Source organism: Strigops habroptila, chromosome 2 (assembly GCF_004027225.2).
Source record: "Strigops habroptila isolate Jane chromosome 2, bStrHab1.2.pri, whole genome shotgun sequence".
NCBI classification, from domain to species: domain Eukaryota; kingdom Metazoa; phylum Chordata; class Aves; order Psittaciformes; family Psittacidae; genus Strigops; species Strigops habroptila.
The window spans coordinates 114,150,460-114,178,170 of NC_044278.2; the positions used below are offsets into that span (position 1 = coordinate 114,150,460).

General features: G+C 40.8%; 1 protein-coding gene across 3 annotated transcripts in view; it reads right to left on the reverse strand.

Moving 5' to 3' along the window:
- LOC115604241 (putative N-acetylated-alpha-linked acidic dipeptidase) overlaps positions 1-15,509 on the reverse strand; it is a 30,096-nt gene extending 14,587 nt beyond the window's left edge. The window contains exons 1-7 of one of the 3 annotated variants that reach the window (XM_030477156.1): positions 15,336-15,509; positions 13,942-14,050; positions 10,009-10,195; positions 9,130-9,231; positions 4,679-4,804; positions 2,497-2,683; positions 1,699-1,792 (exon numbers count right to left, since the gene is read on the reverse strand). In XM_030477156.1, the coding sequence (XP_030333016.1) occupies positions 1,699-1,792; positions 2,497-2,683; positions 4,679-4,804; positions 9,130-9,231; positions 10,009-10,195; positions 13,942-14,050; positions 15,336-15,453 (923 nt within the window). In that variant the 5' untranslated portion in view covers positions 15,454-15,509. Of the gene's footprint in view, positions 1-169; positions 181-1,698; positions 1,793-2,496; positions 2,684-4,678; positions 4,805-9,129; positions 9,232-10,008; positions 10,196-13,941; positions 14,051-15,335 lie in introns of those variants that run through there. The other 2 variants (XM_030477157.1, XM_030477158.1) reach the window with 2 other exon arrangements.
- Positions 15,510-27,711: the final 12,202 nt, after the last annotated feature.

Consider the following 27,711-nt stretch of genomic DNA (forward strand, 5'->3'; position numbering starts at 1 on the left):
AGAGAAATATCTAGCTACATAGGATCACAGAATGGTTTGGGTTGGAAAGGACCTTAAGATCATCTAGTTCCAACTCCCCTGTCATGGGCAGGGACGCCTCACACTAGATCATGTCACCCAAGGCTCTGTCCAACCTGGCCTTGAACACCGCCGGGGATGGAGCACTTACCACTTCTTTGGGCAACCTGTTCCAGTTTAGTTTAAGTCCATCACCCCTTGTCCTATCACTACAGTCCCTGATGAAGAGTCCCTCCCCAGCATTCTTGTAGGCCTCCTTCAGATACCGGAAGGCTGCTATGAGGTCTTCACACAGTCTTCTCTTCTCCAGGCTGAACAGCCCCAACTCTCTCAGCCTGTCTTCAAACGGGAGGTGCTCCAGCCCCCGATCATCCTCGTGGCCTCCTCTGGACTCGCTCCAACAGCTCCATGTCCTTTTTATGTTGAGGACACCAGAACTGTACACAATACTCCAAGTGAGGTCTCACAAGAGCAGAGTAGAGGGGCAGGACCACCTCCTTCAATCCGCTGGTCACAATTCTTTTGATGCAGCCCAGGATACGGTTGGCTTTCTGGGCTGCAAGCGCACACTGCCGGCTCATGTTAAGTTTCTCATCAACCAACACCCCCAAGTCCTTCTCTGCAGGGCTGCTCTAAATCACCAGCCTGTAGCTGTGCCTGGGATTGTCCAGACTCAGGTGTAGGACCTTGCACTTGGCTTGGTTGAACTTCATGAGGTTGGCATTGGCCGCTTCACAAGCGTGTCAAGGTCCCTCTGGATGGCATCCCTTCCCTCCAGCGTATCAACCGAACCACACAGCTTGGTGTCGTCGGCTTGCTGAGGGCGCATTCAATCCCACTGTCCATGTCGCCGACAAAGATGTTGAACAGGATCAGTCCTAACACCGACCCCAGAAGGACACCACTCGTTACTGGTCTCCAGTTGGACATTGAACCATTGACCACAGCTCTCTGCGTGCAGCCATCCAGCCAGTTCTTTATCCTTTGGGTGGTCCATCCACCAAATTGATGTCTCTCCAGTTTAGAGACAAGGATGTTGTGCAGGACAGTGTTGGATACTTTGTACAAGTCTAGGTAGATGACATCAGCTGCTACAAATTATAGAATGGTTAGGATTGGAAAGGACCTTAAGATCATCTAGTTCCAACCCCCCTGCCATGGGCAGGGACGCCTCACATTAGAGGAAAGAGTTTCCTCAGTTTCCTTGTATTAGTTCACTAGCATAATTTCATATTTATGCAACATAATACATCTGATGAGAGAAAGCACACGCTTCCATTTAATAGAGGACAGTACGGATACAGTCCCATTAAACATGCATGGCAAGCATTTCCCTGGACAAATGACTGACTTCATTTGTGGTCTTTTTCACAAGACAGGTATCATGCCATCCTCAAAAATTTCTGCCTTTATTCAAACTAAGAGGCACTTTATATCAGTATACTTGACTGATCATGATATATAACAAATGATCCTTTCCAGATCACTCTGCATGTTCCTGATATGTAGTAGCAGACAACATGTTTACCTGCTCCAAAGAACCAAATGATAAACATATACTATTTCAACAGCTACAGTAGAAGCAGAGCACAAAAGTCTTTTCCCTTTCTTTTCAAATACTCTCACAACTTTCAAAAAGCTGCTTAAAATTCCTCATGTCTCCCATTCCCATACACTTACCGCAGTAGTGACTCAGCATCATCATAGCCAATGGGATGAACTGGAATTTTTGGGAGACCTACACCACTGGCTTTGTCTAATCGGTAGGTGTATTCTGAAAGCAAGAGACAGATACTTTCATATTTACAACTCTCAGAAGGAATCTGCACAGTTCATAGCACAGTCCTAACACTGGAGTCAGAGATAATCATTTTGCTTTCCTCAAATTCAGGCTGACATTTCTTCAGTGATTTCATTCTTTATGCTTTAGCAACATGTTTTCAGAGAGACACTAATGAAGTTCTCCCATTCTGTCTGCAGTCATGCATTTAGAGCTGGCCTCGGCAGCAACCATAGGATGAGCCCTGGCATGAAAGATCTCAGCGTTGCCAGCAGGGGCTTTTGTTTCCCTCTTGCGGAGGGAAAACAGCTCAAATCCTGCAGAAAGGAGAACTGCAAAAGTAAAGAAACTGGTGGGCTGTGCAGGCTGGCTCCTTGCTGACCTACTGATGAAAGCAGAAAGAAAAGACTATGGCTTCAGCTGTTGAATACTGGTGTCATGACCTCTGAGCTAACTTGGATATTTGAAGTTAAGCCAAGCACTGCACTATGTGGCTGCTTTAACATCCCCCTCACTTTCTCTCCTGCACCATTCACAGAAGTGGCCTACTGATGTGAAACTCAAATCTGCCTCTTTTGAGCAACAGAAGGACCAAGAAAATATGTGTTTTGTTGCAAGGGAAAGAACATCCCCATTACCTTCCTCCTCCCTGTCCTGAAACCAGACCCTCAGAAAATTACTTCTCTAGCGTCACTCACCTTTTGCAGGATAACCTGGTGTCAGAGGATCCCCTGCCCCATTCAGGTTTAATATATTTCCACGCTGGGCTCCTCCACCTGGAAGGTTCCAGCCATTTGGATAGGGATCTGTTCCTGGGGCGCAGTAGTCAGCAGGGTCAGAGTACAGAATAACTCCCTTGGCACCTGCCAATTCAGCATTCTTCACCTGAAAAGTACATCTCTGGTCCCTATCCAGTCCTTTATAGCTTGACACCAATGTTCAGGGAGGGCAAAAGAAATTATTATAAATTACAATCATTCCTCAGGGCCTTTTACAGTGCTTGGGCTAAGTAAAGGGCCCACAACTGTCTCATACCGTAAAATTTCCTGAATATATATATGCCGATATTAGGTTCCATATGAATGTAAGAGGTTTTCTGCTGCTTTGAATTTTAGTTAGGAGATATCTGGAGTGGCAAGGAAAACATCCTTCAGAGTATTACTACATAACCTGTGTTTGTATTGTGTTGTCCAGATCAATACAATCAACTGGCTATTGAGATATACACATCGTGGATGGAAAAAAACTGTATCACATCGATGCAATCTTATCTTTAAGTTAGTCATAGTTGTTACTTACATTAGTTACCTTAATAATCTCCTGTATGTATGTCAGTGTACAGAGTACTCCGGAAAATTATTACTGTTGAAACTGTCTTTGGTTGTGAACAAGACTAACTCCAAAGAGTATGCTTCTTCTGCTTACTTTGGCATAAGGACTGACCTGCATGCCGTTTTCATCTTAAAAAGTGTTCTCGTGCAACTTTTTTATTGTATAATACTAGTTGCTAGAGAGTGAGAGAAAATATATGACATTCTGACATCCCAATCTGTTTTGCTACTAGATATGACAGTGACGTATAGTGACTAACAACTAATCCTCAACAGTTTTAAATTTGGGTATTTTAATCCAGAAATATCACAGCTTTTTTAGGAAATACAGTACTTGCCTTCATCTGCTATCCTATTCTTGCACACCATTAGGAAGTCAGCAAATGACAGGACAGTTCTACAAGTTTTATACAGGCTACCAAATTCTTCAGTATATAAACAGACGTTAGAAATACTATCATAAGAATAAATGTATCATTCCTTTGTGCCAAAGAGGGCATGTAATTTCCAAACCACAGGACAACTGCCCCTCAGCAACTCTGAGGTGCTTGTCTTTCACTTTAAGAAAAGATTCATAGACAGCAATATCTTCTTCAATTTTTAAGTATTTTCCATTCAGATGGTATCTTTAGGAGAAGTAAACAATGTAGTGAAAATATTACCTGACTCAGAATATGAGTTGCATGTCACTTTTCACTCGTGGAAATTGTATGTATGTAAACCGGTAAGTTACTCACTTAAAAGTTCAGAGAAGATTAGTCAACAGCATGTAAGGATGCTGGAGAGGGACTCTTCATCAGGGACTGTAGTGATAGGACAAGGGGTAATAATGGGTTTAAACAGGGAAAGTTCAGGTTAGACATACATAAGGAAGAAGATCTTTACAGTGAGGGTGGTGAGGCACTGGCACAGGCTGCCCAAAGAAGTGGTAAATGCTCCATCCTTGGCAGTGTTCAAGGCCAGGACAGAGCCTTGCGCGACATGGTTTAGCGCGAGGTGTCCCAGCTCATGGCAGAGGCGTTGGAACTAGATGATCTTAAGGTCCTTTTCAACCCTAACCATTCCAGCGAGGATATTCAGTGTTTGATACACTGTGGTAACTGACAAATAGAAATTACAGTCCTGCCCAAATTAGGGTCAAAATAATTTTTGTATAAGAGTCAAACACTCTTAAAATAGACTGTCTTCTTATATCCCTACTGCAGAAATAACTTGAGTGTATGCCTGAAGTATGCACATGATTATGTCCTTTCCTGTCAGACCATGGATACCTACAGAAATCTGTAGTTTAAAAATATTTATAGGACAGGGACATTGATAATATGAACATGAATATAAAAATACGTTTTCCAACTTATTTACTTTTGTCCTATAGATGTATTATATACAGAGCAAATATATATTTTATATCTTCTACTAAAGAATCATCTTTGAACACAGCTCTATGAAAACTCCCACAAAAATCTCCAGAACACTTTAGGTAAGTATTTCAGGCTCCTGAAATTGGCTGAAGGACTGCACACATAACATTTTTGTACAGAGGCATTACCTTATTTCCTCTGAAGATCTTCCCATATCTGGCAATGACAATCTTTCCTGTACAGTTAATTCCCATTTCACGCTCTAGCTTAAAGAAGTCCTCGGTGCGGCCATAATTCACATACACTAACTCACCCTGATAAAAAGAGGTAGAATTTGAAACAAGAATGTCAATGAGCTGTCGCAAAGAGCATGTGATCTAGTAAGAGAACAAGCTGGGAACAACGAGCTCTGGGACTGGTTCCAGTATGAACACTTTTTTGATCATGAGACAATGGTAGGCAAGTGACTTCTAATGAATTTAGAATCCTACCACCCAAAGCTGCCAGACTTTGTCCACAATGGAGAATGTCAAGTGTGACTTCTGAATCAGAAACTTAGAGTAAGTGCTCAGAATGCAGCAGTTACTTCTCTTCTTAGTCTGCTTAAGCTGTAGTCAGTCTTGGCCACCTGGAGGTACTTTGGACCCCAGCACCACAGTAAGTATCCACTGTGTTTTATGAGTAGAGTGAATGGTGCCAATATCCTATGAAATTCTCACAATGTACTTAATAAAGCAGAAGCTAAAGGTGGTTGACTGTCAAAGTAAGTACATCTTGCATATGAATAAAATATTCTTCATGATTGTATTTCAACCATGTTATTCAATATCTGGTGCATGATTTATCTTCCTTAACGTCAGCTACCTAAAGTTGTGTGCATTGTCTAAGAAGGTCCTGTAGTGTACTCCATAGCCAGTGAAGAGCCGGAAGGTTCTCCAAGAACTCACCCTTTCCAGGAGAATTCATCCAAAACTTGTTTTAAACACCTATTTTAGGTCCTCTGGATATAACTCTCATTGATTATCTATATGTCAAAGACTGTTTTACAGTAAATGCCTATAAAAAGCCTCAAATCAAAGATTGATTTAGGGAAGATGCCTACAACTAGACATCTAAACAACCAAAATTAGGACACAGGAAACTCTTCCTTAGTGCCTTTCTCCATATTACCGCATACCTCCAGAGAGACCCTAAATTTAATTTCAAAAAGCTATAATGTTTAATCTCTTATACTGATAAAAATTACTTACTAGACATTCAGCTGGTCTCATATAACAGCATACAGTATGTCCTGATAAGACAGTCATTTTGACTGTACTGGTTTCATCAGTAATTTGCCCAAGTTGCAATTTATTTTTAAATTAAGCAAAATGAACTCAGGATAAATTCCTGTAATAAAGGGGGCTGTATTTAAGTAAGGCAAAGAGTTTCACACCTAGTAAGACTCTGGTTCTCTCTGTTCAGAGGTTAATTCATAAGCAAAGACTATTCTTGGGGAGGCTTTTCTGAATTTATGGTGTAGCTTTGCCTCTCAGTAAAATCTGAAGTCAAAGACAGTTCTTCCAGTCTATTTAGATTAAGCAGAAGGGGAATGTGGTCCTCCATTTTAACACAATTTCTTTAGAATATCTATCTTGTACAGAATACCTACATTTGTAGGCTGTTGTATTTTTATGACAAATACAAAAAATGACAATTTCAGTAATTTGGTTTATATAATCGCATAACTATAATTATAACTAGTAATAGCAACCAGTAGGGTTTTCACGTTCAGGGCCCTTGTTCTACAATGAAGTGCAAAACAAGTTAACATGAAAGTAACATTTTATGGTGAAAACTTCACACTTTACAGGGCTTTTTAAATAATGTCTTTGATTAAGTAGATGCTATCATATAAAGAAAAGAACAGTTGTGATCTTTAGCAGAAGTTCTCATAACTATATCTGATATAAAGTATATAATCTGTATTCATAGCCTTTTTCCTGGTATTGCAGAATAATTCATAATTATTCAATCTCTAGATTTCTGAAATTATATTAAAAGGTACTTATTTGAAGATTCTGTCAATACTTGATATATTACATAGTAAATCAGGTTTCCTTCATTAAATTATTTTAGCATCTCTGAAAATTCTTCATCTTTGATTAAAAGGACTAAGAACTACATTGATGTAATAAATTTCTCATGAGAACATTGTGACAGCTTTCTATCATAATACAAGTTTTGAGAATGTAGCATGGATTCATCAAATGTCTTGTCTGGGCTCTTTTAGCGTAGTTAGACATCTCAAGCACACCTCTGACTTATGACCATCATTAACTAGATGGGAGTACTTTTGCAGTAAATTAAAAAGGAAGTGAAGAGCAGAATTTTACCATTATTTATGATGCTCATGTTCCAAACTAGTACTTGCTGTCTGACAGGATGTGACTTTGCTATTTTGCTTGCTTTCTGCTGAATATTTCTGCTAAAAGAAGTTTTTCCTCAAAACTTCACTTTTTTCATCCAACTTCTATTGGGATTTAGCTAAAATACACCACACAGAAGAAACATACCTTTTCTGACTATCTGTGTAACAGGCAAGGATATATTCCATCTTCCATCTACTGAGAACCTGAAATGAGTGGGAACTCCATCTAAATCTCTGAAGGGTCTCTAGCAGACAAGCAGCTACTATCCCACTCTGACAGCATTTAACCTTCAAAGCACAGTCACTTATTTTTAAAAACCAGCTTCATGAAAATGTAACAGTACTAGCAGCACTGAACTGTATTTCCACAACTCCCTGATTATAGCACTCACCCTGAAAATGTGTGAGCCACCTTCTTGGCCTTTCTCAGTATGAAGAACTTCGACCATTTCTCCCACTTTCCAGGAAGGTGGCCTACTTGTGAGACTATAGTCTTTCCCTACTTTAAGGCTTTTTCTCTTCATTGAACTTGGGGCTTTACACAAAAATCGTTCAAAAAAAATAATGAGCAGAAAGAAAATCTATGACTGATGATTGCACTTGGCAAGTTCCAAATATCTCTCTCCACAGTTTGGTTCTAGTTTTTAGTAGAATGGTTTTAACACAAAATATGTAAAGGCCTTGGAGAACTCAGAAGAGCCCTGAACCCACTGAGTATTCCCATTGTTGAGCTGCATACATGCTCCCTCCTGCGATGTTTGCAGTACAGGTGCAGACAATGCTCACTGGAAAGTGTTACTGCTAAAAGCGCTAGCTAGGTACCTGGAGCTTTTGTCAAAGTATAATGTAGTTAGGTGAACAAAAGCATCATATTTTGAAAAGACAATCTGTCTTTTAGGTGTTAGGTTTTCTTGGTTTTGGGTTTTTTGGGTTTTTTTTTTTCCCAAAAGAAAGTTCCTATATTTAATTAAATCATTTTCTAAAGAAGGAGACTGCAGCTTTTTTAAACTTGTTTTTATTATTTCTCATATCCCATCACTTACTGTACCTCTCCCCAGTCCAAATAAAGCAGTGAGGTTATTTTGTCTTTCTTCGGGAATATTATGTTTATGATACAAAGTCAGAACTTACATTACGTTCCAAAATTCCCACTGCAATTCTTGAAACACTCAAAGCTCTCATATCACAGGGTATACAGACTATCTGCCTGATTCTCCAGCTGCCTTTGAGTATCTGAGGCAAATAAATACAGGATACCTATGAATATAGAATACCTTTACTGGACTTGCACAGCTTATTAACAAACCCTAAAATACAGGACTCTAATACTGGACTCTGTGAGTAAAAGCATTGTTAGCAGGTTTTGAAGTCAGATCCAACTTTAAAGCAGAGCTTGGACCAGACGACCTCCAGAGGGCCCTGTGAACCCGAATTATTCTATGTATAGACAGGAAAGATACTGAGAACAATAGTAACTTTCCTATCTTTTCTAATCTCACAAAATATTAGTGGAAACCACTAGTGATGATAGGATAGCAAACCCCTGTTAAGCAGCCCAGCTTTATAAAAGAAAGCCCATCAGGTGGTACCATCTGTACAAGATAGAAAGGATTAGTGTTAAGCTCAGATCACAGCAACACTTTTACCACCAGCTAGAAACGCCAGCAAAAGCCATTTTCAAGCATACTGTACACTGTGCAGTTTATACCTGTCAGCGTGAGCCTTGGGCAGGCAGCATTTTGAAAATTAGATTATTCATTTGGCTATGTAAATGTAACAGTCTTATTTGTTCACCAAGATGGGAAACAATGGTGCATGGTCACAGAAATACCCAGATAAGCTTATAGCAGCTGACAACATTAAAGATTTACTGCCATATTTTTTAAGGAAAAGGTTAAAATAAAATCCAGTTCTGACTCAAACTAGAGAAAAAAACCCCACACATATATGTATGACTGCTCAATTTGAACATTGCTCCATTGCAAAACTCCCAAGAACATCAGAGCTAGGACATCTTTCCTACTGGTGGTATGCCAGGTTTTGAACTAAACCCTAAGACAGGCAGAATTTCACATCATTCTGTATTGCTCTATGCTATTCTGTGCTATGCTGTGCTACACTACAGTATGGTATTCCATCTTTTCTATTATTTCTATTTCTACTTCAGTTCTTAGTTCTATTTCTCTTTCCGTTTCTATCTCTGTTTCTATTACTATTCTACTATGTTACCTCAGGCATTCCTTGGGCTGAAAATGCACTGTAGGGTGGCACCACATCTCTAACAGCCTCATATCCTGGAGGGGGAGGCTCAGATAATGATGTGTTGAAAATCTAGTGGGAAAAAGGAAAACAAAAAAAAGTAAACCAAGCAACATGGAAAAGAAGTACTGTCTATTCAGGCACATTTTACATGCATTTGCAGTTTAAAGGACTCTAGAACTCATTAGAACTCTAAGGAGCGGCCAAAACTTTACTGGTCATCCTTTTCAGTATACAGGTTCAACATTTGATCTTGCAAATCCCACTTCACTCTTCACACAGAATCCTGCTTAAATGAACACAGGGTCCCTTAAGGTGGTCTTAGCACAGCAGATAAGAGCAGGTTAGATCATAACAGTAAAACACTCTTGCATTCTGCTCATCCCTGGAGCTTTTACAAGCACTAGAGCTGCTCTGTAATGAGCTGATGTTACTTGTGATAGTACATCTCAAGGCCTAAACTCTAATCTTCAAGAAACTGAAATCAGCACAATCACCAACACTGTATAATGAATCAATGAAAATAATGATGGTGACCATGGTTGCTTTCCTTTTATTAAATAACAGAATGATTTTAAAACAACTGAGTTACATAAAGCAATTCTCTTATATAATTCTCCTTTAATCCCTATATGTCAGTATGCTATATGAATCAGTGCAATTATTACTATTTCTAGCACATACATTATGAAACAAAGATAAAAATATAAAAGCAAACCCCTGACTTCTGTGCACTTCAGATCCGGCCCACCACCACTGGCACAGCAGTGGATAGCTTTCTCTCCCAGTCTTCCCAGGTGTATGAAGGTGATTTGGTCCCCTAGTTTCAAATACTGGTGTTTTCCATACCTCATTTCCATGCTCATCAATTATTGAGATGTAGTTGGGCTTAGAGTCATCAGGATAAGAGAGCAAGACATCATAATGAATGAGCTCAACAGAATCCAAACCAAACTCCTTCCACTCAGCTTGGATTTGCTGTGCCAGATGCAGGTTCTCCTTTGTTCCTGCTAGGTGAGGAACCTGTGTAAAATTGCTAGAGAAAAAGAAGCAACGAGTCAGGATCAGGCACTGCAGCTCATAATCAGTATTCCTCTTAGCCTAGCTGGAAAGAAACCCTGTAGAGATGACCAGATGTGCCCAGCCTAAATCAGGACTGCATAAATGCTTCTGCCTGTCCCATACATACGTTCAGGTAAAGGGTTTCAGTCTGTCCTGAGCTATCACAGGTGTTTGTATCTTCCTCGCAGTGTGGCTTAGCAAGAATGGAGTGAGGACATCAGCGGTGGGGTCTTGTCCTTGCTTTACTCCTTATCTTCTGGGTGATTTTAGGCCAATCACTGCCATGCATAATGAGACTGACCTTCATTCTGAAGTGATAAAAGAATTGAGTATAACTACAATCTTGTATTCAATTTAGAAAGGTGCATAATTACTCTGATCCCTACTTTTGTGTTTAGTTTTGGTCCCCACTATCCAAAAAAGATGTGGACAGGCTGGAGAGGATCCAGAGAAGGGCCACAGAGATGATCCATGGACTGGGAAGCCATATGAGGAAAGGCTGACAGAACTGGGTTTGTTCAGCTTGGAGAAAAAAAGGCTCAGGGGAGACCTTATCACCACATTCCAGTAGTTAAAGAGTGGCTACAAAGAAGTTGGAGACAGAGACTCTCTTTTTACAAGGAATCACATGGAAAAGACGAGGGGTGATGGGCATAAGCTACTCCTGGGGAGATTCTGACGGGACACAAAAGAAAAAATTTTCCCAGTGAGAAGAATCAGCCATTGGAATAATCTCCCAGGGAAGTAGTGGATTCCCCAATGTTAGACACTCTTAAGATTCAGCTGGACAGGGTGCTGGGACATCCAGTCTAGGTCATGCGTTGCCTCGAAGGTTGGACCAGATGATCCTCGAGGTTCCTTCCAACTTGGTATTCTATGATTCTATTATTTTTAATTAAGTGGATATTCTCCCTGGATTCCACTATTTCAATTAATTTTGGCACAAATACTGATTTATCTAAAAGCTTGCTCTGGGTGTGTCTTGTTGGCAAATAAAAGAGAATTCACAGTGGCTTACAAAGAAGGAACAGAAAAACTCAACAGCTTGTGACTTAAAAGTCATGCAGCATGAGTAACAAACCGTGAAAGACAACATAAACAGTGAGCAACCCATTGTTAAAAAAAAGATTGCCCAGACCATTGAGAAAGCACAGTATTGAAGTGAGCTGTAGGAACTCCAGCTGAATGAGGCTGTTATCATGATGTTCTCATCCTGTCATATGACTCTGCCATCAACATGCCACAGAAACACGTGTCGCACCAGCTGGCGTTAATGAAGGAAATTGGATCTTTGTTAAGGAAGGGGTCTAAGGTTGGGAAAAAAATTAATTCTTGAGTTTGAGTGAGAACAAAGCACTGGGTTCTATACACTCAGGATAGGATAGGATAGGAATAGGAATAGGAATAGGAATAGGAATAGGAATAGGAATAGGAATAGGAATAGGAATAGGAATAGGAATAGGAATAGGGTGGGACGGGACAGAACAGGAGTGGAGTGGGCTGGAGTGGAGTGGAGTAATATCAGTTGAAAGGGGCCTAAAAGGATCATCTAGTCCAACTGCCTGACAAGTTCAGGGCTGACCAAAAGTTAAAGTATGCTCTTAGAGGCATTGTTCAAATTCTTTTAAACACTGACAGGCCTGGGGAATCAACCACCTTTTTTAGAAGCCTGTTCCAGGATTTGACCACCCTCTCAGTAAAGAAATGCTTCCTAATGTCCAGTCTGAACCTCCCCTGATGAAGATTTGAACCATTCCTACACTGCCCCTCACTGGATAAAAAGGAGAAGAGATTAGCACCTTCCTCTCCATCTCCCCTCCTCAGAAGGCTGTAAAGAGCAACGAGGTCATCCCTCAGCCTCTTTCTCTCCAAACCAGACAAACCCAAAGTCCTTAGCAGCCAAGTGCTGCTAGGTAAAATCATGTTCTTCTGATAATGTCAACATCTAGTACCAACACTGTACTAAAAGCCCCTCTTACAGTGACAGGTCCATTTTCTGGATGACATACTGAACTAAGAGCAGTTATGTGTTATTGTTAGAGCCAATGGCTGTTTTCTGTACGAGTTGGGAATGTTCAAGTCTCATGGTCTCATTAAAATTTGACTTATGCAATAACATACCCCCGCATTATATTCCCATTTAACTGAATATTGTTTTTCTTCATTTGCTCTTCTAATCTGTTGACGGCCTGTACTGGAATTTCTGAGCAGTGACTAAGTATCTGCCACAGACATGGCTGCATGACAGTAAATGAGGTGCAACGTTTCCTGCTGGCATAGAGGCATAGGGAGTTCAGAAGGCAGAAACCAGTCCTTTGACAGAGCTGTTTAACTTTCTAGGAGTCAAAACACAGGTTAAGACTGTAAAAAAATCCCATGTCTTCAGTTTTCAACGTTTATATAGTCCAGTACATGACTGTTAAGTAGTGAAGAGAACGTACTTTCCAGCTAATTTATCTGCAATAGTTTGTGGCAAGTGCACTTAAAATGAAATCAGTGGGATCGCCACAATCTTGTAAACCAAAATGGTTTTAGTAATTTTTGTAGCAAGATACAACTTTATGCTAAGTAATCAGGCTGGGAATTTAAGGCAAACCCAAAGCTGTTGATTACTCCTAAAATAACTGATACTATAACACTTTCTTTACACAGAAAGTAAATATCTATCAATAATCTATGACTCCTGGTCTATTACTGACTAGAATAAATACACGTTTTTAACAAATATCACACTCTCTTAAGAGAAAAAAAACCAAACCTGTTTACAAGATCCCTAAAATAAGCAAACAGGACATCAGCTTCCTTGTAATTAAAGCTTCTAAGTTACAGAAATTGAGTAATTATCTATATTGCCATCTTCCATTGTTTGCATTTTCAGGAACAAATGCTAACAGCTTTGCTTCTAGGATTCAATAAAAGAAACAGAGTATATTTAAAATCACATAATTTAAAGGGTAGATGAAATTCGAAACATAATGGGAAAAAACCCATGGTCTTCAAAAAGACTTTAAAGCTTTAAGACTATTAGATTTATTATGAACAGTCTATCGTACCATCAGATGACTACCTGTTATCTACTATGTCTGTTCTAGCTATTCACTGTGCAGCAGGAGAGAGCTTGGAAATGTATCTTGCTTTATGATATGTTTCCAAATACAATGAGTACAAAGTGAGTACAAGGTCGGAATGGTGACAGATAAGACATAAATTTGGTCACAGAATGACAAATTGTGAAGGGAGAGTAGCAATAAGGTATTGAGGCCTAAGCTGTAGGAAGAGCTAAAGGCTCAAACACTGGCATGATTTTCTTCTCTTTTACATTGATGTACTCCACTATTTTCCATTTAAGTTCACTCTATAGCCTAATTTGAAGTGAATGATTTTTACATAAAAACAAATGTGCAATAAACATTTTTGTAGGCTGAACCTCTACATAACTGTAGAAGCATTCACCAAATGCTGAGCAAGAGCTTGGCCAATTTTTAACTACTTTAAGTACTGAGATTACTGACAACTCCTCAAGTGTTTCCAACACAAACATTGTGTTTGAGAGGAGCTAAGATGGACTGTTTATCAATCACAGCTCACTGGGACACATAAGATAAAACCTACAGCTGAGAACCTGCACAGCATCCTCTGCCTGGTGGCATCCCTGGACGGGTTCCTGGTTGAATTACTTCGGGTTTTTTTTTCAGACTGATTAGTCTACACATTGCTTACTAAAGAAACTGCTTGATGTTTTCAGCTTTCATTTCAGCCATAAATGCCGCCTTCATGTGCTGATGAGGACTCACAGGTGTCTTCTTTTCTGCAGGTTTTGCAAACCAGCCTGTACAACACACCAAAATACAACAGTAAAACCACCAGAGCAATATTCCCATGACACACACCATTTCTCTTTGGTACCACCAAAAGATTTTCATTGTGCATTTTACAACCGGTTTTATCTTAGCTCAGACAAGCAGCCACAACCCGATACCCACTGCACAACCAACAGCAGTGGTAGTCTACCACACAGTAAGAGAACTTATTTACCTCGGTAGATATTGAGGGAAATAAAATATTAGATTATATTTATGCATCAGTTATTTTATTGTAGATGCTAAGGAGATTTATCTATCTTCCTTTAGCACCAGAACATCATGCTGTCTGTCATGTCAGTCATATCAGCCACCGCAGTAATAAGGCAGTATCTTTACAAAAATGCACAGAAACACAGACACCCTTTGTAAGGAGCAGATGTCTTGTAACTCCTTTTTCACTCTCTGGTCTGTCTGGCTCTTATTGTGGAATCCTTCCCTTACAGTGCAGGCATTACCAGAGTAAGTGACGAGGAGAACTCCTGGCTAGAAAGAAAGTGTTTCTGACATCTGTTTTTATCTTTAAGTCGGAGACTGGACACATTCAGTGCAAATGCAGCAGCAATGTGAATGATAGAACCGGTGGGGAGCAGAAAGCGTAACGAGCTGGCATCCGTGATGCACTGGTCCCTGGCACAGCAAAAGGCTCTTTCCACACAAGAGAGAAATTCAGTCACTGCTTCCCGATGGCACGAACCCCAAGTTACATACCAAAGGCATTTCAAAATACAAGTGGCTCTTTTGTTTTCCTTTCTCCCCCAAACTGAACCTGAACCATCTGTGAACCAAAGGAGAGGCAGGGAGGGGAAATCTCTTGTAGCAGCAGCCTGCAGATATGCCTGTTTGGGCAGAGAGGGAGGTGGGACATTAAATTAAGGCTATTTAACCCGCTCCTCCAGCCTCAAATGGGGCCTTTCTGCCTTGGGCTGGTAAGGTTTCAGGCAGAAAGGTCGAGGGACCCTCCTCACAAACCTAACGCCTCGTCTCTTGCCTGTCAAACAGGCACAGATCCCTCTTCCTGCGGAGGAGCTGGAAGCCTCAGGAGAGGTCGGCGACTGCTGGTGTGAAGTTAGGCGAGGGAGGCGTCGGCCGGCCGAGCACAACCTCATCTCCGGTACCGCAAGCACAAAGCCGCGGGGCTGGAAACCCGCCCGCTCCTTCCCCAACCCGGCCCTTCCTCGGCCCGGCTCCGCGCCATCTCCGCCCGCAGCCGGGAGAGTCCCTGGCCCGGAAGAGAGTTCGCCTGCACTGTACCGATGAGGAACCCGAGGAAGAGGAGCCCCGCCGCTGCGCCCAACACGACAACCCGGCAGCGGCCGCCGGCTGCCCTTGGCCCGGCCGGCTCCGTGTCGGTGCGGAGCGACGTCCACATCGCTGCCAGCCCGCTCCGGCCGCGCTGCTCCCGGTAGTACCCGCCTCGCCGGCCGAAGTCCCGGCACAGCGCGGTCCGGCCCGCCCCGGGGGCGGCCGCTATTGGTCTTGGCCCGTCAGCGCTCCTGGCTCAGCCCGGAGGGTTCACACGCACCCGCTGTGCCTTGCCCCTTGCTCCCTGCATGTCTTGGGTACCCTGACACCCCTTAAGTTGCTGTTAACTTGCCGCTAAGTGCGCTGAGAAGGCAAAGCGATGGTTTCAATACTGGCTCGCAGTCGCTGTGCCATTCCCTCTTCCACCAGGCACATGCCATGATGGGCAGCAGCAGCCAGGCAAACGTGAGGGAGGAAACAAAGGTAAAAGCCATTAATTTAAGCGATTTATTTAAAGAAATATTGCAAACTAATACCCAACACTCTCTGAAAGGCTCTAAAGACTTATCAGAGAAATACATGCCCCCGTGGAGGTGGGTTGACTGCCACGCATCTCTGCTCTGTGTTTCTTTCCATTTTACGGAGGTACAACCCCAAAGAGTGCAGGCGCACCCCAGCTGACACTATGAAGACAATCCTGTGCCCTTGTACACACTTGACTTTGCTGGAGTCTTTTTTTTAAGTCTTAAGATGTCCACAGTGTGGTTTTGGGAAGAACGTCTCCATTCAGTTCAGTCATCTCATTTAGACGGAGGCTTTAGGGCCATGAACAGAGAGGAACTTTGCACGCAGAAGTGATCTGCTGAGGTCTGCACAGATTATCATCCTCAGAACCCTTGCTCAGGTGCCGGCTAGGGAGACTAGCTGATGTTTAAGACATAAAGTCTGTAGCTGTGTGGTGCTCATGTCCACATTTAGCATGGACAGCCCATTCTCAACAGCAGGTGCAAGCACTCTGCAGGACTGCTTCTATTGCACCACACTACTTGCTGATCCAGACAAAACCTAAGTCTAAGATAATTCCAGGCACTGGACTTTGCAGAGCCCATTGCACTGGGAAATCTTAGTACAAGACCACTCGATGGACAGCAGAAATGCTGGGCGCAGAGAGCAATACACCAATGACAGTAGGATTCTTCAAAATCTTATAAGACAAAAAATTTCCAAATGACCAGACAGATATCATAGAAAAGGCCGGTATTTGTGATATTAGTCCTGTATCCTATTTAATGATACTCTGAGTGAGGTACTCTGCCACATTGTCAAGCTAAACCTGGTGCCTGCCGAGTTGCCCTCAGCATGCTGGCTGTTGTCAATATCATTCTGGAATGCCCAACTCTTTCCTGTAATATACACGGAACCTAAATATGGAAATGAGCACAGTGGAACGTTGTACCCCTATCCAGCAGTCTACTTTCCTTCCGCATTCTGTCCATACACATGGAAGCTGAAATCAATGTGGTGTTTAAGTGGGCTGAGGAATGGATATGTCTTCTGGTATTCCTAAAAAGATTAATGTAGCCAGGGCACCTTTGGGCATAGGAACTTGGAGGAGCTCCTGGATCAGCTAATTTCTGTTTGAAACACTTGGAAATTAAGTTAATGAAGCACCACGGGACTTAGTGCTGGGCAAAAGCATATATCTCAATTAATATTCCAGAGGGATTTGATGAATCCCAGAGGTTTATGGCCCACTTCTTCAATTAAAATAAAATAGGAACAGTGAGGAAACAGATGGGAATATTGTAGAAAGTTTGGAGCTGTTCAGTACTCTGAAACTAATTGACCTGCCCACACCACTTAGAAGTTCTGAATTACTGCCTTGAGACATTTTATATATAGTCTTCCAGTGTGCCTGCAGCTTGGACAGGCCATTATGACCCTTAAATACACAACAGCAGTAGCCAAAGGGCGTAGAAAAGCTTTATTCAAGAGCAAATTACAGTTATGATAAATGCATAAAATGTTATGCTTTTTCATATACAGAATTGTATAGGTCACTTTGCAGGCAAAGCTATTTCACTAAACCAAAAATGTTCAGTAAACCAAAAGTAGGAAAAGTGAATGTTTCTCCTCTCTCTGTGCTTTAGTGGAAAATCTACTTATCAAAGTCTTGTAAGTTATTTTTCTTATTTCTGAGCTGTGAGGAAAGTATGATTATTTTATTTCCCAATTCATCCACCTGAAGAAGCAAACTCACTGTTCTTTTGAGATGCAAATCTTAGACAATGTTTTCGTTAGGATTATCCTTTTTCATATCATTTATCATGATACAGTTTTCCTTAGGTCCAACTGAAACCAGTTTCTTGGGGCTATTTTAGGTAGGATCTGTACCTGCAAGGCATTGAGGAACCTAGTTGTATTCATTACTCAGATAATATTCTATAATGGCTCACTCATTTCGTCCTCCTTCTCTCTTCTAAGTTCCTTTTGTTTCTTTTCTCTTTTCCCAGCTTTTAAAACTCTGCAAGGGAACCAATTCTTGCACCCTAGTGAAAATGGTAATGAATTGGCCATAGTAACTGCTTGCCCAGGTGTGTTCTTCTGTTGACTTCCTTTTATCTTAAGCGGTGACATTAGTTACTCTATCAGAAATAATTATGCTTCCATCTTCTGTGGTTTGCTAATCAAAGCCTGGAACACTTTCGTTTCTACAGAAGTCATAGAAGTAAATATCCTTCTATTTATAGAAAGGAGACTGGTTATTCAAATAGTGCAGCATTTTGGGGTAGTACGTTCATAGAATTATAGAATCATAGAGTCGTTTGGGTTGGAAGGGACCTTAAAGATCATCCAGTTCCAACTCCCCTTGCCATGGGCAGGGACACCTTCCACTAAAGCAGGTTGCTTCAAGACGTGTCCAACCTGTCCTTGAACACTGCCAGGGATGGGGCAGCCACAGCTTCTCTGGGCACCCTGTGCCAGTGCCTCAGCACCCTCACAGGGAAGAACTTCTTACTTATGTCTAATCTAAATCTATCCTCTTTCAGCTTAAAGTCATTCCCCCTTGTACTATCCCTACTTGTAAAAAGTCCCTCTCCAGAACTTTTACATTGTAAAAAAAGGAAGAGGAAGGTACTGTGAGTTAGTGTGAAGGCCTCTGAGGATCTATGCTACGCATGGAAAGACCAGAGGTAATTCTGAGTTGTAACAATTGCAATGCTCAGCCCCAGTGTTGCAAGATGCAGAAAGATATAGCAAAGTAGAAATGCCTGCACTGGTTTAACAGCTTGTCGTACTGAATGAGGGAGCTTTGCTGTTACTCATGGTCTTGGCTTCACAAGTCAGTTCTCCCAAATGTGGTGTTCACTGGACTGACTACTCATGAACTGATTCGTTAGGCTTCATCAGTATGGCACAGAAGAGTATTTACTTCTCTCAACTACAGTTTGCTGCTGGATTTGAATTGGTCCGTGGAGGAGTCAGACAAGCTACAAACATGGCAAAAGATGATCCAGGGAGTATTTGCCTCTTCTGTGGCAGCAGAATGTTAGATCAACTCAAGCTGCCCTGTGTTAGTGTCACCATGAGAACATTAAAGTCCTGTATTACTGCAAAAATAACCCCACCATGGCTGAACTGCCTTGAATCTTCCTATGGATGAAGCACAAGTTTTTACTGAAAAGCAATTTCTTCTGTGGCTCTTTTCAGCTTTTGCCTACCCAGGGCATTGATCTGTCACATATAGCAGGCACAGATTCTTCTGGTGGTGGTTCTAGCAAAGACTGGGATGACAATGTGGAAATCAAGGAGAATGAAGCAGAATTAATGATGTACACATGGAAATCTTCTGTGGTGTTAGGGCATAGCTTATGTCAAAATACATGCCTTTCTGTCTCAATAAATTGCAATTTAGTCATATTGCAGCTGTCGTAAGATGAGCATCCTGACCATTTGTGCTTTCCTCATAGCTGCACTGGAGTACTCTGAAGCCTACTAGTATCCTAGTTTTTGCATGCTATAGGAGCAAAGGATGAGAAGGACTTTTTCTGTGCTTACCTTCACAGACTTAAATTGTATTGTCTGTCAAATACCCCTCTTTACTGATGGTGAGTCACAGTTAGCAAATATGTATTCTTTGAATTTTACAGAATAGTGGTGTTGCTGTGGTTATCGCTGTTCTATGCTTTTTGGCAATTTTGTCTGCTCCTAGCTGTTTATTCTTTAAGATCTTTTATTGCAGCTGGAAGAGATTTAGTATTCGTAGTCAGAAGCAGGTCACCATTTCCATTCTGTTGGTGAACATGACACACTGGCTTTAAATTTTAAAAACAAGTTAAAAATAGGCACCTCTGTTACAGACACTTGTGTTTGTTGTGTGATTCTATCGTAATGCAAAGTATGAAACTTATTTTTTTAATAGCTTCCTGTTGTGAATTTCATTTTCTCAGAAATGAGACGCTGATAATTCTCAGTGGGATTTTAGGTTTTGGTTTTTTGTGGTCAGATGTAAGAAATAAATGTTTGCTTCAAAAGTTTACAATGTCTGTTTCAATTTTTGTCCTACTCAGGATAATTCTGTGGATGGAGATTTCATTCTCTTTTATTTCTTTTTATTTCTTTCATTATACAGAGAAATTAGAAATCTTGGCCTTAGACAGAACCATTTCTCCTGGGTAGTTTGAAGCACTTTTTGCAAAGTACTTACTTTAATCCTCACTGAGTCTGGAGTACAGAGTCTTCCTGACTTATTTGAGGTCACCGTAGTAGACAGGAAGGTCTCTGATTTCTCAGCCCTGTGTCCTGACCACAAGACTACAATAACTTCCCTGAATCCAAAGCCTTAAGTATTCCTTAAGTCTGCACTTGACTTTCAGATGATGAGCTAACTAGTTCTTGGTCTGTGCGACTGCTCTTACTCCAAAGGCAAATTGTTTTGACAAAGATCAAGTTATGCACTGTGTGCATGTAGAAAAAAATGCTACCAGGCAGAGTTCCACTTGCTGTATCATAATTTCTGCTGTCAGTAAAAAACAGGGAGGGTTTTTTTCCCCCCATTTGTCTGCTTATTTCAAGCATTGTCTTTCCTTGAAAAATCTCCTTGTGGCTCAAATGAACTGTCCCCCAATTGACACTTAAATATTTCATTGACTTTCAGTATTGCATACAAATCCGTAGTATTGGCCTGAACCACAGCAGCCTTTCTTACACTCTGGTCTCTTTACGAAGAAACTGCACTGGTGTGAAATTGGAATGATACACAAGTAAATCAGACTCCTGAACTTTGTGTGATCACCATGTGAAGGACAAATTGAAGTACACTCAACCTCCTGATAAAAAAAGCAATTGAGAGAGCAATAAAAGGCTATGCAGCTGTAGAAAAAAATATGATCAAAGGACAGAGTTCAGATTAAAGACAGAAGCTGACGAAAGGCAAGGCAAGAAATAAACAACTCTTTAAAATAACTCTTGTGAGAGTCCTGCAGTGTAAGGGGAAAAATGCTTTCTCCTGCCCTGACCTCTAAAGAGGTCATCGGTTCTCTGAATCTCTATGTGAAAAGGAAGTGCTAACATCTGTTTCCTCATTTTCAGTCAGTGAATTTGACATTGTTTGAAGAAAGAAATTCACTTTAAGAATTCAGTCACATTGGCTGTCCTTCCTAGCAGTGTAAGGAAGGCTCTCCTATGCTGAGCCTTTTTATGTTCAAAATGCAGCTTTCTGATGAAGCTTGAAACAAGCACTAAACTAAATTGATTGAAATGAGAGTTTGGCAGATTGCAGGGTGAATGAAATTGGATCTGTGAGGTCCACTTCTTCTCTCAGTCGCAAGATTAATTACTTCAGTTGTAAATGTCTTTCCTTCTCTTGTTAAGATATACCTTAATAATTCCAACACCTCTGTGGTTCAGTTAAAATTACATCTACCACTCAACCTTCAATGAAATTAGTGACTCTGAGGAGACCTGCCATCTCTGCTTTTCTGTTATTCTTATGTGAACAGCAAGCATGAGAGGGCAGGTCCCATCCGTGTCTTGGTCTATTTTTGTTGCTGAATATCATGATCACAAAAAAAGATCTCCTCACACATTCTTCAACCAGTATGCAAGAAGTGCAAACCAAACACATTTCCTGCACCTTCATAGTGGAAGACTGAAGTGAAAGGATGTATGGTGATAGGTATGTATTGGGGATCAGCTGAGTATGTCCTTCCTGAATCTTATTGGTGACACAGACTTTAGCTCTGTTAAAGTATTTAGTGTTACAGCATTTAACTTGCAGGTTCTTGCCCTTCAGCAGCTGCTGATGGTCGGTGAAATTGATGCAAGCTTTAGGTTTTGTTGCTAAAAGACTACTAAAACAAACAAATTGATGAGAATGTACTGGATCTTTCTTGGATGCTAAGTAGAAGCTGCAAAGGTTGGTTGTATTTGTATCCAAACCTGTAAATGTGATCATCTAAATAAAATTACATTCGTTTTCTGTAGAACATATGTGACATTTCAAACATTCTATTATTAATTTGTGTTACAGGAGCACCTACAGACTTAGATGGAATGTGTAATGGTTTCTTCCTCACCTGAAGAGCTTAAATAAAGGCAGTCTGACTACAGCATTTCATTGAGTCCTTGGAGAAATTGTGTTCTACATTCTGAACCACAGGGTGAATCCTTTAGACAGATCTGCAGAGGGGAATTAAAAAAAGAAATGTTGCCAATAGCGACTTCTTCTGCTGGAACAAGCCAAAATTACTTGAAAAGACAGCATAAGCATAGGGAAGCTGGGGAGAATGAATGTAAAGTTTGTATATACAGAGTTTTGACAGGAAAATTAGAGTGAACAATCTACGCTATATAAATTTTAAAGAACTGTATCCTGAGTAGCATCACATCGTGGTCACTAGCGTTCCTCACTATCCATATCATCAGGCTCTCTTCTGATGCTCTTGGCCTCCTCAATATCAGCTTCCTGGACATCCAAACCAATCAACACCATATGTTATTGTCTAACTATTGTCTAGATTCTACAGGATCTAGTGATGTGCTGGTACAGGGGTGATGGGGGTGGCAGTACCTGTAGGGTTGTGGCAATTTCTGTGGGGTTGATGTTCTACTAGGCAGGGGATGAGGACCGCAGAATAGTCTCTTGCTCTTCTACACACAACTACTTGTAAGGTTTTTTTAGAGCTAGTCTGCAGAGGGTAAGTTACATGAGAGAGGGTGAGGGAGAACAAAATAATTGATGATTTCTGAAAGAAAAAAGACGAGAACTACATTTCTGAGAACTTGCATAAGTAATGAATTTTGGAATATCTTCTACATGTTACCAACCCTGGAATAAAAGAAAGTAGCGATAAATACTGAACGTTCTGTAAAAATGCTGTTAAGGAAGCATGATCGAGAGGTGGGAGCATTCTTATTTTCCTGTACTATTTACATTGTGCCACCAGATGGCAACCACAGACTGCCCACCAATCCGAGCACATTCTCCGCTATTTATGTAACTTATGTGACCAGAGACCGCGGTCTCACAGAGCTGCTTTGCTTTGAAGTCAGCCAGCAGAAAAGAAATAAAACCGTAAAATGAACATCATGGGTTTGGTTCTTCTGATTTTGACTTTATACTTGATTTGTATAAGTGCAGATACGACATTTACAATTTGGGAAAGTGAGGAATCGGGCCCGCTGAATTTACATGTGTGCAAAAAATGTGCCTATGTAATACATTTATATCTCTAAATTTATTCATTAAGAGTTACATTCTTCTCACAGTTCTTCTTCTGGTCTGGTTAGGTAAGGTCAGGTCAGGTCTTCAGCTTGTAGATAGAGACGATACACATTCAGTCGAGTTATATTGGCTTAAGCTAGGGAAAACAATGGTCCTAGTTTTACAGGATCTGGTGTTATACAGCCTACCAACTACACAGACATAGATTCAAGAGACTGTTCAACTTTCTTCACCCCAACTCATTCTTTCCTTCCTTCTTATGCCTTCTTGCATGCCCCATCACACTTACTGAGTGGCAGATATGGCAGTACTATAGTTTGCTTGGAGTATAACTCCTATACAGGGAGCCTGCTAGGAGGCTATCTCTTTGTTTCAGCCCAGCCTTCCACTCTTGAGTTTATCAAGACAGAATCAAGAGAGATCCCAGGTATTCTGGTTACTACCACTATAGCGTTCACTTAACAAACAGTATCACTTCCGCCTATTGTTTTCCTGAGCTCTTGGAACTGGTTTCAATTTCGGTGTAGTGGCTACTTAATTTAGAAATTGCTGTCCAAGGAGGACCCAAGAATAGTAACAGAAGAAGCTGAATTTTCCAGTGAGCTGCCAGATGCGTGCTTTGTATTTGGTTCTTATTTTGCCTATGTGCTGTGAGTTTTTCTGAGCTGGCAGGGTTTGGGGATCATACAAAACCTCAGCATTTTAACACCCTTGCTGCTCCAATAGATAATTTGAGTAGGCAGCCTGGGAGGAGCTACACATAACAGAGCTATGCACTGAACAAAATGAGGCCTAGTGACTAAACGACATTTGTTTATTTCCAGAGGAAATCTCATGATATTAGTGTAGTTCCTCTGTATTTCCTGGACGAGAAGGGTACCAAATCGCTCTCTAAATCTAGTTGGACTTTGGCCAGCCTTGAGAGTACTGATCTAAAAGGACTATGGGATTTTTATTTGTTCTTTAAACATCTTTTATGCTTAAAAGAAGAAGAAAATAGAAAAAAAAAAAAAAAGAAGCCTTCAAAAGAAGTTTAAATCCAAAATAAAAAGTTGCATGGCTGAATGGATGACAAGAAATGGTGCTAGAACTTCCCCAAAACTGCATGGTAATATAGAATGGTGCAGGGGAGGAGGAATGTGTTTTTCCTCTATCGAAAAAAAAATAGAAACTTTTTACATGGTTGGGGATTCAGGATGTGATAATAACTGGGGAATCTTTCACTTGTGTAGGCTGAGGAAGTGACAAGCCAAGTAACATAATTTTCTTCAGTCACCATGTGATATGTACGAACAAAGGGAGGGTTTCCTCCTTGCTGCAGAACTGGTTTTCTATAGGTAAATCTCATCGTTGTCCAGGATGACATCCTGGCCACCAGCAAGCTCCTGCCTCAGCAGGCTCTAGTGCCACTTTGAGGTTACTCCAGGCTGATGGAAATTGAATCAAATGGAAAATTGTATTAAAGTATAGGGATTGCAGCGTCTTACGGTAGGACAGTGTGTTCTTTAACATGATCCTGTTGGATTGTAAACCTGTAGCTGAAGTGCAGTGCCACAGGTTCTCCTGCTCTGTTTGCCTGATGGAAAGGTGCAGCATGATGGTCGGGTGCAGCTCATGTCAGCTAGTTGCAGCCCTCACACTACATCAGTTAGCAGGAAGGAAGCTATGATGGTGTACCTTGATGTGCCTAGGAGAGAGCATGAAGTGAGAGCCACTTGCGTGGGTCCCTTGCACTTACGCCCTCTCTCTTACTCGCTGGCTGAAGGGAGTGCAAGAAGCTGAAGCAGGGTGCAGTCTTGGTTCTGTGAGCAGCTTTTTCTATTTTCTTGTCCTTGGTTTTGATCTGAGCACTGGTCTTCAAAAGGGACGTGGTTGTGTATTTGATTCCTAAGTAGCCGCTTGTCTCAGTTCTACCTTAAACAGCAGCCTACACGTTTGGAATTCTGCAAGGATGAGAAATCACAGGCCCACTTCTTTCCTTCCCACATATTTCATTTTCTGGTAGCTTTTCTGAAAGGCTTTACCATTGACTGCTTCCTGACCTACTTTATTTCACATGTGTAGACCGGGAAGGATTTCAGCAGTTACTGTTCATTCTCTTCTGGAAAGAAAAGCTGGCAGTACTATTTTGTTTTCATTTTAGAAAAAGAGAATGTTACTCACATCCTAAGGCAAGGTCATCATTTGCCTTCGGTTGAGGTAATGTGAAAGAACATGCTTATTAGAGCTTTTGCTTTGAATATTAACTGCCAATCCATCACTAAAATAAAACATGCTGCATCCTTATAATTCCAGGATGTTTTGAGTCCAGTGTGAATACCCTGAGCTACTGGTGCTTTTCTGTTTCCACTCTTGAAAATCAGATGGTCAGTCTTGAACAGTGAAGCTACTGTTCATTTCTATTAGAGCTTTTGAGACATCCTAATGTCTTTAATAAAAATAAAAAAGAAAAAAAAAAAGCAATTTCACACAGCTGAGAGTATAAAACTGACCCTCACTCCTGTGAAACAATATCATGATTCATAATAAAAAACTTGTTTTCATTCAACTTAGTATTGCACTAGAGCAGTGGTAAAACCTGACCTTCTAGACTATATATTGTATAATTTACAGATCTCTAGTAGCTGCTATATTATAGACTTCTTCACTTTCAGTAGACAGATACATAGGAAAGAATGAACATGTTGCTATTACTTAAGAGGCGAACAGGCTATAGAGCACTGCAGGAACTGTAAATTACTTGCCAGAGTCTTCTTTGCTGCAAACTCAGAGTTATATTATTCTTTAAAAATGCATTTGCAATCGTACTGTCTATGGAATATTTACATTATGAAAGATCCACAAGATTGCTAAGTGCTTTGGTTGAAAGTGGGAGACATTTTTTTTTATGCTAGATAAAGTATACTCCTGCAAACTTCTTTATCTGCTATTTTGCTGGGCTGTTGGGATACTTCATCATTTTGTGAATGGAGTCATCACTGAGGGGGATGTTGTGGCGCTTCGCCAGCCAGTCATTTTAACAGGAGAAATGTTGGTGAAGCTCAGTTTGACTGTTGGTCCTCTCCTTGATCCCACTGCTTCAAGGAGCTGGTTGTGCAAGTACTCTACTCTTGGACCTTTTTGATGTGTTCTGTGGATGGCATGGCAACAGAAGAGCTCAGTGGTTGTTTTTACCAGATGTTATACATGAGGAAATTCCATCTTGAATATTTGGTTTTTTTAGAATAGAAACATCTTGAACTTTTATTATTACTACAGAAGATATCTGTTTATATTACAGTGAGCAATGTTGGTGCTGCTCCTGAGATCACATGAAAATGCCTCTGCCTTTACATCCTCATCAGCTGTATCCTTTCCAATTTCCTTTTTCTGCTTCTCATATGCCACAATGGAATGCATGTTTTGGTGGGGAGAGTGTTATCTAACAACTGCAATAGAAACCTGTGTTAAGACTTTGAAAAATGGCTAGTTATTGCAAGAATTCAATTTGAGAGAAAGCAAAAGATCTTATCTTTTTGTTGCTATTGTTCATTTGATTTTGCAGGCAGGCATAAGAAGCTACTTTTGGAAAATTAGTCTCTGAGTTGTGTGAGTCTGCATCTGAGATGCTGTCTTTAGTCTGGCTCTGACTTGCTGTGTCAATTGGAAAAAGATCCCCTGTGTTATTTAGGGGATTCATTCTATAGAATAAAACACATTTTTATGCAATTTTTAATTTCATTCACACAAACTTATAAAGCAGTCCTCATAAAGAAAACATTGCAGTGGTCCAGGCCAATGGGCTGGAGGACGTGAAAGGTTAGAGATGAGCACTGTAATCACATTAGGTCAAGGAATGTTGTGCTGTTGCCTGTACCTGTTTTCTCACTAATGTGCGTGTTTGGTTTCTAACATACCCTAGGGTGCTATTACCCATAGACTCCTCTGTGTATGAAATATAACAGAGTTCAGTAGAAGGCAAAGGAGCATCAAACCAGAATATTGCCCACTACACGGTGGCATGGCATCCTTTCCTTCTACTACGCAGTCCACCCTATCCCATCTCCACCACTACCCTGCTCAAGCAACAAAGTTCCCCCTACCTTCACCCTTTCTTTTCTCTTTCTACCCATCATTCAGCAATATGCATCAATGTGACTTGGTTGTCTCTGCAGATCGTTGACAGGTACTCAGACATCACTCTATTTTATAAATGAGATTATATTCTATTTTAGGTCAGTAAATCTGCCTAGGCTGTGGCAATTGCCTTCCAGTTGCTTTGCGCTCCTGTAAAAGTCATTGTCATAAAACCTTACATCAGGAGCATGAGAACTTACTCCCTTCCTCACCAAAAATTGTGCCCTATTTATAAGAGCTGTCAATATTTTTATCATTTTTCAAATGGTTCAGGCAAAACCCCCCAACATTTGACTTTTAATTCTGTGTATATTCATGTGCTATCCTTGTCCCTATAGAGTGTGAACTCCTTTTAGGTGAAAGTAAGACTAACACCCAATGTCCATGAGGCTCCTGATTTTCTCTGCTTAGAGGAATTTAGAGCTGTATATCCTATTCATTGAACCATTAGGGCAGCAATAGTATTCCTGAATTTAATCTTTCTTCACACATTACCTTGATAATGTCTAATAGTATTGTAGCACTGTTGCATTAAAACCTTTT